Source organism: Alnus glutinosa, chromosome 3 (assembly GCF_958979055.1).
Source record: "Alnus glutinosa chromosome 3, dhAlnGlut1.1, whole genome shotgun sequence".
NCBI lineage: Eukaryota > Viridiplantae > Streptophyta > Magnoliopsida > Fagales > Betulaceae > Alnus > Alnus glutinosa.
The window spans coordinates 6,471,103-6,481,555 of record NC_084888.1 but is presented as its reverse complement, the minus strand read 5'-3'; the positions used below and the strand labels follow the sequence as shown (position 1 = coordinate 6,481,555).

The window sequence follows — 10,453 nt, the reverse complement described above, 5'->3', positions numbered from 1 at the left end:
GTGGAGAACACTATTTTCATTATTTTTTTTTATTTTTTCACATTTTTTAATAATAATTCATATCAAAACATTCTCATTTTTTTTTACTTTTTCTAATACATCAATAAATTTTTTTTTATTATTTAAATAAAAAAATTCACTACAATACAAAATTTTTTCACTTTTCTATACAAATTCTTTTTACTTTATATCACATCATCACTTTTATTAATTTCAAAACTAACAACCCACTACTCTATAGTGTTCTGTTCTTTGCCAATCAAACCCGTAGTTTTGGGTTGCTTGAGCCTCAAGCTAATCGCATAGTTTCTCACCTGCGCACGCGTCAAGACTTCAACCTACAAGATCTTCTCAACGAAAAAGAAGGTTTTCAAAAGGTTGGTAACAATGGAAGACAGCCAGACAGGCGGGTCCAATTTAACTCTCACCTCAGCCGACAGAGTCAAAACTGCAGCCTCCGCGATGGTCGATCTCTTTCTCTTCATTTGACTCATTTATAAATATTCTCAAACTTCTCCAGCGTCTACGTACACAATGTAGATGGATTAGTTCTTTTGACGAATCATTGTCATTGGTAGGAGGTCACAATTCGTATTCGTAGGTTAGATTCGAATTGTTTCAAAATATGACGTACTAATAAGATTTGTATAAATTAATCAAAATTTGAGTTATTTAATTAAATACGTCAAACTCGTGGACTCTAATATGCTAAATTCGTGCTACGTTTAAAAAGTGTTAGCCATATTTATTGGTCGTGTGAGGTAGTTGATATGCTGAATTTTTTTAAGGGATAACTTCACAAAAGGGTATCGAATTATCGGTTGTTTTAAAAAAATGGTATTGAAACTATCAAACGTCTCAAATTAGTGTATCCAAGTTTTTAAACATCTCATGTAAGGGTACTCCGTTAGGAGTTGATGTTAAATCATGCCAAAATTCTCAAAATACCCCTAATTTTTTTTAGGGAAAAAAAAAAAGGATAAAGAAAATGCTAGGATTTAGATGTTGGTCAGAATTTAATGAAATTTACAAAAATACACATGCTTGAATTTTTGAAAATTTTATAAATTTTTTTTTAAAAAATAATCACAGGGCTATTTTAAGAATTTTGGCAAGATTTAATAGCAAATCCTAATGGATTCCCTTAAGTGAAACGCTTGAAAATTTAGATATACTAATTTGATACGTTTGATAATTCAATACTATTTTTTCAAAACAACCGATAGTATGATACCTTTGATGAGGTTATCCCTTTTTCTTTTTTTTTTTAATTATTTTAAGGGGTAATTACGTTTTCTCCCCATGAACTACCAAAAAATGCGCGATGCCCCCATGAACTACCAACTCGACCAAAATAGAGCATTCAACTACCAAAGATAACCATTTTCCCCCATTCCGTCAGTCACACGCCGTTTTACCCTCATTTTCTTCATATTTTCCCCCATATGAACTACCACCATCTTCCTCTTTTCCCCCATGAACTACCATCATCTTCCAACATGCCCCCATATAAAACGGCACATGACCCGTTGACCGTTTGTTTTAACTCCTTTGACTGACGGAATGAGGAAAAATGGTTGTTTTTGGTAGTTGAATGCTCTATTTTGGTCGAGTTGGTAGTTCATGGGGGCATTGCGCATTTTTTGGTAGTTCATGGGGGAAAAAGGTAATTACCCCTTATTTTAAATATGACTAATTTTCGGATTGTAAGGCCAATATTCCATTTTAGACAATTGGTCAACTCTAGATTAATTAGTAGGCCTTGAAACAAAGCTCAAACCTTATTTGTTGGATCTAATCTTCTTAAATTTGACAAATGTCAAACCAGAGTTCCGTTCTGGATTATATTATTTAATCAAATTATCCTGACAATATTATTCCGAGCATTAAAATAGTTAAATATTACTGTTGTATTTTTCTTTTTTCTTTTTGTATATATATATATGAGCTTCAAAGTTGACTAGATATTTTTGTATCCATTGAATGAACAATATATATATATATATATATATATATATATATATATATATTTTTGGATATAAATAGTGTTAAAGTATGTTTTTGTACGTATAAAAACATTAAGATTTAGGTATAAATCAATTATAGACTATAATTTTATTTTTAAATTTATAATTATACATCTAACCCGACCCCTTAGATAAAAATCCTAATTTTGCTCCTCTACGAGATGTCTTTACCTCCAGCCTAAACGTAGATATATTGATTTACTGATTAATTAGGAAACAAAATATAATGAAATTTGTCTAAAAATAAAGTAATATTAATTATTCTGTTAACAGTTATTTATCTTTGCTAAACATTGAAAAATGAAATAAGATTCTCTTCTAACATTGATTTTTTTATGTTAAGAAATAAACAAGTAAAATCTGAAAGTATTTAGAAATTATTAATCAACATCTACCATTATACCATATTATCGAATCTCATCAAATACTGATGATTCTGGTCTGCTTATTTCATCTATCTTGAATTTACTAAATTAACCATTAAATTTTCATTCAAATTTAATTAGGACAAAATTCATTGGACTTGAAATTTACACATTGAATTAACGTATAGTATTGTATGACTTCTTTCAATAGCTAGCAATATTTAAATTAAAAAATTAATTAATTAATTTATTTATGTTGGTGGTGTAATGTTAAATTCCTTAAAAAATTTGATAAAACGGTTTCAAATAAAGTAATGAAAAGAAAATATCATCATTTTTATTGATATTTATAAATAATATTGTAATTTAATGTTAGAATGCCAGGCGGGTGAAACGAATGTCAGGTGAGAATTAAAATATAATAATTAAATAATTAAATTCAATGTTTTTTAATCAATATAAACTTTTGAGACAAACACTCAATAATTTTTTTTTAAAGAAAAAAAGGAAAGTAATAATAAAAAATAAAAAAAAAATAAAAAATAAAAAAAAAAAAACAAAGAAGATCCTCACACTGACATCATTTGAAAGAAGTGGACGGACCAGAACCTTCCGGGGAATGAACGACCAGCAGGAGGCGTGTAGGCATGATAAAATGTAATCCGCAGGCGTTCCCGTCTTGGCGCAAGGCATACTCGTCATCATCGTGGAGGGGCAAACTGTGGCGATCAGTAATTGATCCAAATATATATTAGAGCTACCATATATTTTAGCTCTAGCTAAGCAGAGTATTAATATATATATATATATAGCCGTATATATGTACAAGTTATTGGTATTTGTAGGAATCTTTACGAGACTAACTATTAATCTATCCTAATTAACTTGGCCGGATATATATAATATATAATATATGGTAATGGCAACGCTTTTATAAATCTGTGGGCAAGCCCACTGATCCTAGTTTAGAGCATTTCTGTCGGTTTAATAATTAGTTAACTGAATCTGGATATCAGGTCAAAACCTGCAAAGTTTCATTATGTATTGTACAGTAGTATTATAGTGCCCATTAGACCCTTTAAGTGGATCCTTTTTTTTTTTCTTCTTTTTTAGTTTTTTTTATTTTTTATTTTATTGTTTCTCTCTTAAATTACTTTAATTAATTTAAAGATGACCTAAGGATCTATTTAAATTTGCGATTTACAAAAGTAAAATTTTAAAATGTGCGATTTAAAAAAGTGATTTTTAAAATCGCATGGCTAAAAAAGACGAAACAAAAAAAGAAAACATAACTACTCTCTATAACATGGACAAGGATCTTGATCAATTTCAAATGAAATAGATAGTATTTATTTCATGATCAGAATTTAAAATTAGTGCATCTAACGATGTATATAAAGTTAATGTTCACACGTCTTTTAAAAACTTTAAATAATGTATGTAAAATCATGGACGCCGTTAAATGCACCAACTTTAAATAATAACCGTAAAATAAATATTATCAATTTCATTTAAAATTAAGAGGATCCTATTCCCTACACCGAAGGTGTGTGGTAAACTTTACCAAAGCCTTTTTTACTTTTCAAATACTGAAAAACTCTTCTCAAATATTAGTTAACCATACGGATTTCATATATGGTCCTATTACTGACATGTTTTGTCATTTGTTAAAACAAACTAAAAAATTCTTCTCAAAACTCAAAACATTTCTAAAAAATTAACACAATATTTTTTTTTAAAAAAAAAAAAGAAAAAGAAAAAGAAAAGTTCTTCATCTTTTATTTTATAAACTATATCTTAATTTTTGAATTTCAAATGTGGCCCTCTTCAAATCAATTATCTACTTTTACATTTTTTTTTCTTTCTCAAAATTTTATCAAACGGGCCATTATTCCATGTGAACATAAAATAATGTAAATGCTCGTCACCAACCCATCATGCTCCGCGGAGCTTAAATAATTAGGCTCCTCCGAGTAAAGTTTGACACTACTCCTTTGTTTGTCTACCTTGTGACCTCGGTACTTAAAAGATATGCTTTTACTCGAAATTTCAAGGATATTGTGAAAGATTGGAATATAAGTTTGACTTGATTATCACGATCATTGAAATTAATAAAATATGCTGAAGAAGATTTTCTAGAGAAAGGAAAAATAGATAACACAACTAAAATAATTCCTCCTTAATTAGAGGCTTAATTATATCTATCCTACCCAATATTGGAGAATTCACAAATGTAAGATTTTGTCTTCAATATATGGCCTATATGTCACATGTATATATGATTTATTATATTTAATAATAAATTGCATATTGGGTGTACAATGCAAGCTGCGCGCTTTCTAGCAACTAGCAACTAGCAACTAGTTTTTTTGTTTTTCGTTTTTTTTTTTTTTGTTTCATTGTTTTCTAGTTGTTTTGAACTTTTGTTTTGGTTGCTCTTCCTCTGTTTGTTTAGGGTGCATTGTGATATCCCTTTCCCCCTATCCGGCTAGCTACCTTGAATTGAGCTGAACCAAAAAAAAAGAAAAAGAAAAAGGTATCGTTGGAAGCTGAATTAATTTGAGGAGACGTAGAAAAGACACCACGTTTATCATTCAATTCGGCCAACCGTATTAAACCTTGTAGAAAAGATCGAAAACGTACGTGGATCATTTATAGGTAAATCCGACAACAGCACGGTTTAAATATGAATATACGTGGCATGCACAATATATAACGATGGTCCAACAAAACGGGAATTAATTGCATGGTTACACAAAACAAGTATTTAACATGTATAAATTGTGGGGGCCTCGAACACATTTTTCACGTCCTCAAGAAACCCCGGCCGGAGAAAGGCCAGGGAAAAATGGAATTGTTGTCAGGAGGACAGGCGGTGTATCGTAATTATGAATAACTTTCGGCGAGTTTTTAAGTCAAAAAAACTACTTCCAAGTCAACGCCAACACCAACGCCTATCTTCATGGACTTTATACCTAGCTATATACCTTTTTAATTACAACACTGAACACAGATTCCCTGCATTTCTTTTTCACACGAAAAACTTAGGGTTTATTTGGTAAAGACATTTACAGAACATAACAGAATAATAGATTGTTAATTTTAAAATTAGTAAAAAGTAATGATGAGATATAAAAATTTAAAAAATGTATAGAAAAGTGAAAAAGTTTTGAATTGTAGTGAATAAAAAATTATTTATGTGATATAAAAATTGAAAAAGTGGGAATGTTTTGATGTTGATTGGTGGTGAAAAATTTAAAAAAAAAAAAAAAAAATGCATGAACAGTGTTGTATTGTTTTGTATTCTATCATGGCCTTCTTTGGCAAGTGACATTACAGAACAGAACAGAACAGAGTAATGGGTTGTTAGTTTTTGAAATTAGTAAAAAATGATGATGTGATATAAAATAAAAAGAATTTGTATAAAAAAGTGAAAAAGTTTTGTATTGTAGTGAATTTTTTTATTTGAATAGTAATAAAAAATTATTGATGTGATATAAAAAAATGAAAAAAGTGAGAATATTTTGACGTTGATTAGTAGTGAAAAGTATAAAAAAATGAAAAAAAATAAAATAAAAGTACATAAAGTAATGTATTGTTCCTTGACAACAACAAAAAAGTGCACCTTAATTAATTCCGATCCTGCTAAACGTACAGGCAGGCCACGAGCAAAAAATTCAAACATCTACAACATCCTGTTCAATTCACTTCTACTTACACGCGGATTCATATAATGCTATCTTGATTCATGAGTATACACAAAATACGTACTACGCAAGCAATTACGCGCATTCATTGACCAACACACCACTCAAAATTCTCTTTCAATTCCAGGCACGCCATTAGAACTTTGAAACGGACTTTTCTATCTTTGTTTCCTCATTCAACTCGACCCGGCCACTGCCTATAAATTGCGTATCCTCGATCACTCATTCTTATACTACACAATTCCCAAGTGTTCGTTCTTCAGCCAGCTTTAGGAAACACTCGTGAAAATGGGATTGAGTAAGAATCACCAACTCTTGTCTAAAATTGCAACCAACGACCGACATGGTGAGAATTCTCCCTACTTTGATGGATGGAAGGCGTACGATGAGAACCCTTATCACCCTACTGAAAATCGCGACGGAGTTATCCAGATGGGGCTTGCAGAGAATCAGGTTTGCTGGCCGGAGATCCAATTTTGTGCTTATTCATATCTCACTGATGACAATGCAGGCCGCGCGTCAACCTGCAGAATAAATATATTAAATGTTTTTATTTGTTTAATTATGTTTCAGCTTTGCTTCGATTTGATTCAAGAGTGGATTAGGAAGAATCCTAAAGCTTCCATTTGCACAGCTGAAGGAGTCAACGAGCTCAAGAATATTGCCAACTTTCAGGATTATCATGGCTTGCCGGAGTTTAGACAAGTATATATATTTATATATCTATATCTATATCTATATCTATATAAACTTGTTCAATCTTTAACCTGTAGAATGGTGATAAATTTACATATAAATGAAGAAATGTACAAGAATATTAATTAAGATGTATACGCGTTTTCAGGCTGTGGCGAACTTTATGGGGAGAGTAAGAGGAGGTAGGGTCAGATTTGATCCCGACCGTATAGTCATGAGTGGCGGAGCTACAGGAGCAAACGAGCTAATCACCTTCTGTCTGGCGGATCCCGGCGATGTTTTCCTCGTACCCTCACCTTATTATCCAGCGTACGGACATTCTATCTTTTACACTCTTATTTCATTTTCACTGTTTAGTAAAAAAAAAACAGCGTTTCTATAGCCAGACTACTGATGATACATTTCCTATAACTTCCCGGTCTATGATAATGTTCAGTTTTCAACCAAAGTAAAAGTTCATCTTTTTCCCCGTATACAATTGTGTTACAATACTATTTATTTTAAAAAGTTTAAGTTCATATATATATATATATATATATGATAGAAAATGGTGAATTTAATTATTTAGTTAATGTTTTAATATTCTTTATGTGTGAGTTCAAATTTTTTCTCATTAAGTAAAGTTCAATGCGTAAAATATTTAATTAAAATGAAATATGAATAACATAAATATGATTCAAATTACCGATAACCCCTACGCTAATATTTACTATGCTAAACAACCACTATTTATACCAAAAACATAAACTAGAGAAAAAAAATTTACAAATTTAGTTATTTAGTTAATATTCTAACCAACTCTAAGAATCTTATGAAGAATTACATGAAATTCTAAGGATTCAACTTAAATTTGGAATAAAAAATGTGAGTAAGTCTTTATGCATATATGGGGCTTACTTGTTTTAACAAGTGAGTGAATTGCTCAAAACTAATTCAAACAGATAAACCCTATAAAATTAAGTTCTTTCATATTTTCTGTTAAAATCGTTTATAGTCATTTAAATAACAAAATTGATGAGAATGTGTACGTTATCGAATTCTAAAGGATACAAGTCATGGGTCATGACTCTTGACCACGTGGCTGTGAATAGATGAAGAAAACAGGATTCTGGCAAAGATTCCTTGTCAAAGTATAGGTTGTAAAAGTCTGAATTCTGAAGCCATACCCAATAGCTAGCTGCCAGTCACAATTTCCCAGTAGTTTACTCTCGATCGTGTCGGGGTCAATTCTTCTTTTTATTTTATGGTTTATTTATTCTTAACAGGTCAAATGTTAGGTCAATTATTACACATTTTTCTAGCTATTACGATTTATGAAAGTCAGAGACAAGAATTCACATATATATGACAAATGGTTTTGAGTGATCGATAAGTTTATTAGGCTAAGCGCACAAAGTCAGTCTGGTATGAATAGGGTAATCCTCGATCTCCATGAGAAATAAATGAATAATATTTATTGTGGGATAAATAAATTTAATGTGTACATAATCTTTTACACTTAACTCTCTAGACCTCCCTCCCTCGACCCTTTTTGTTGCTTAAAAAAAAAAAAAAAACTCTGGACCCTAGTGGACGACCCTTGGTATTGACCTAGAAGCCCCATACTGCAATCCAGAGAGGAGGGCAATCAGTTCACTTAAATCCAATCAACAGCTGGATGTTTGGACAATTTCAAAAATCGTGGCCACTATTTTCCAAATCCTCCAAAAAGCCTCAACTTATACGATACCAGTTGTAAAAGATCCCACCTGTCAGCATCTCGGTTAATTCAACTGTGTTGGGAGTATCCGATTAATTATAATGTAAGGATATTTTTGTAAAAAAAATGTGAAAAAGATAAAAATGCTCTTACATTTATAATTAACCGGAGAGTCTCATGTTCTATTCAATTGGAGATGATCTGTTTCCGGGTTATATGCATGGTCATATATCATACTGTATATACTATTAAAATATAATTTCAATAATTAAATATATGTAAAAGATTTAATTAAAATAAAAAAATAATCATGAAAATAAGGTTTAACTTTACTTTAAATATCGTATATAGTATTATTTATTTTAATATTTAATTTATATTCTACCAGTTTAACTGATCATTCAGGATTTGATTACAGATTTGACCGCGACATGGGGTGGCGAACTGGGGTGCAGATAGTGCCGGTTAATTGTGAAAGCTCGAATGGTTTCCTGATAACAAAAGCAGCGCTAGAAGCAGCATATGAAAAGGCCCAAGAAGACAACATCAAAATAAAGGGCGTGCTCATTGCCAACCCATCAAACCCTTTGGGCACTCTTTTAGACAGAGAGACATTGAGAAGCCTAGTGAGCTTCGTGAATGAAAAGAACATCCATTTAGTATGTGACGAAATATATTCAGCCACTGTCTTCGGCTCTCCAACTTTCACAAGCATTTCCGAAATCATAGAAGAAGAAATCGAATGCAACCGTGATCTCATTCACATTGTTTACAGCTTGTCTAAGGACATGGGCCTCCCTGGCTTCAGGGTGGGCATAGTTTACTCTTACAATGATGCGGTCGTGAGCTGCGGTCGCAAAATGTCGAGCTTCGGATTAGTTTCCTCGCAAACTCAATACCTGCTTGCTTCAATGCTGTCGGACGAGGAGTTTGTCGGGAACTTTCTGGCGGAGAGCTCGAAGAGGCTTGCCAAGAGGCGCAACATGTTCACCAAGGGGCTTGAGCAGGTGGGGATTCCTTGCTTGAAAAGCAATGCCGGCCTTTTTGTTTGGATGGATTTGCGTCGTCTCCTTGAAAAACAAACATTTGAGGATGAGCTCGTGCTGTGGCGCGTGATTATAAATCAGGTGAAGCTTAATGTTTCTCCGGGCTCTTCGTTCCATTGCTCCGAGCCCGGCTGGTTTAGGGTTTGCTTCGCAAACATGGACGACGACACGGTGGAAGTTGCACTTGAAAGAATCCGAACATTTGTACGTCAAGCGAAAAAAGGAAAGCCGGCGCAGGTGAAAAGTAAACGTTTGCAAAACAATCTTCAGCTTAGCTTCCCCTCTAGAAGATACGATGAGAGTGTTGTTATGTCTCCGCACATGATGTCCCCTCACTCACCAATTCCTCTCTCTCCGCTTCTCCGAGCAAAGAATTAGCGGATATTGTTTTACGGAGCAATATTAAAAACCACAATTTTATTTTATCACCGTTAAGTTTTATTTTACTGGCCTGGTAGTATTAATCGGTCATTATTTAAAAATTGATGATAGATTAATATTATCACGCCAATAAAATAAAACGGTGATAAAATAAAAAATATAATTTTCTAGCATTTACTCAAATGGTTTTAACTTAATAAAAAATTATAAAGTTACAGGTAATACGTATCACCTGTAACTTTATAAAAGTATCTGTATTTTTGAGGCCAAATGGAATCAATTGGCCGGGTGTGTTCTTAATTAGGAAATAAGGGTGATTGTTTAATTAGTGTCAGACTGATTCTAATTAATTAGTGTCAGAAGTAACTACCATTTTTTTTTTCCCCCGCTTGAAGTGGGTGCTGTAAGTTTTTCATGGCACTGGAATGTTTCGTTTAGGAAATCATTTGATATATACTTGTAAGTTGTCTATCTGATGGGCAACTAACCCTAGGAAGATATTGAAAAATGTAATGATTTTCCTATTATTCAA

General features: G+C 32.1%; 1 protein-coding gene across 1 annotated transcript; it reads left to right on the top strand.

Moving 5' to 3' along the window:
* The first annotated feature begins 6,212 nt into the window (after window positions 1-6,212).
* Window positions 6,213-10,453, top strand: LOC133864904 (1-aminocyclopropane-1-carboxylate synthase-like). Its single transcript, XM_062301346.1, has 4 exons — window positions 6,213-6,552; window positions 6,673-6,804; window positions 6,944-7,104; window positions 8,913-10,453. The coding sequence occupies exons 1-4, from the start codon at window positions 6,388-6,390 to the stop codon at window positions 9,916-9,918; spliced, it is 1,464 nt and encodes a 487-aa protein (XP_062157330.1). The 5' UTR covers window positions 6,213-6,387; the 3' UTR covers window positions 9,919-10,453.

What these genes read in the sequence shown, in the direction of transcription:
- LOC133864904 (XM_062301346.1), top strand. Translation starts at nt 6,388, where the DNA reads ATGGGATTGAGTAAGAATCACCAACTCTTGTCTAAAATTGCAACCAAC. An exon ending in TGGGGCTTGCAGAGAATCAG is followed by an intron (nt 6,553 to 6,672) that starts GTTTGCTGGCCG and finishes ATTATGTTTCAG; the next exon opens with CTTTGCTTCGATTTGATTCA. An exon ending in CCCTCACCTTATTATCCAGC is followed by an intron (nt 7,105 to 8,912) that starts GTACGGACATTC and finishes ATTTGATTACAG; the next exon opens with ATTTGACCGCGACATGGGGT.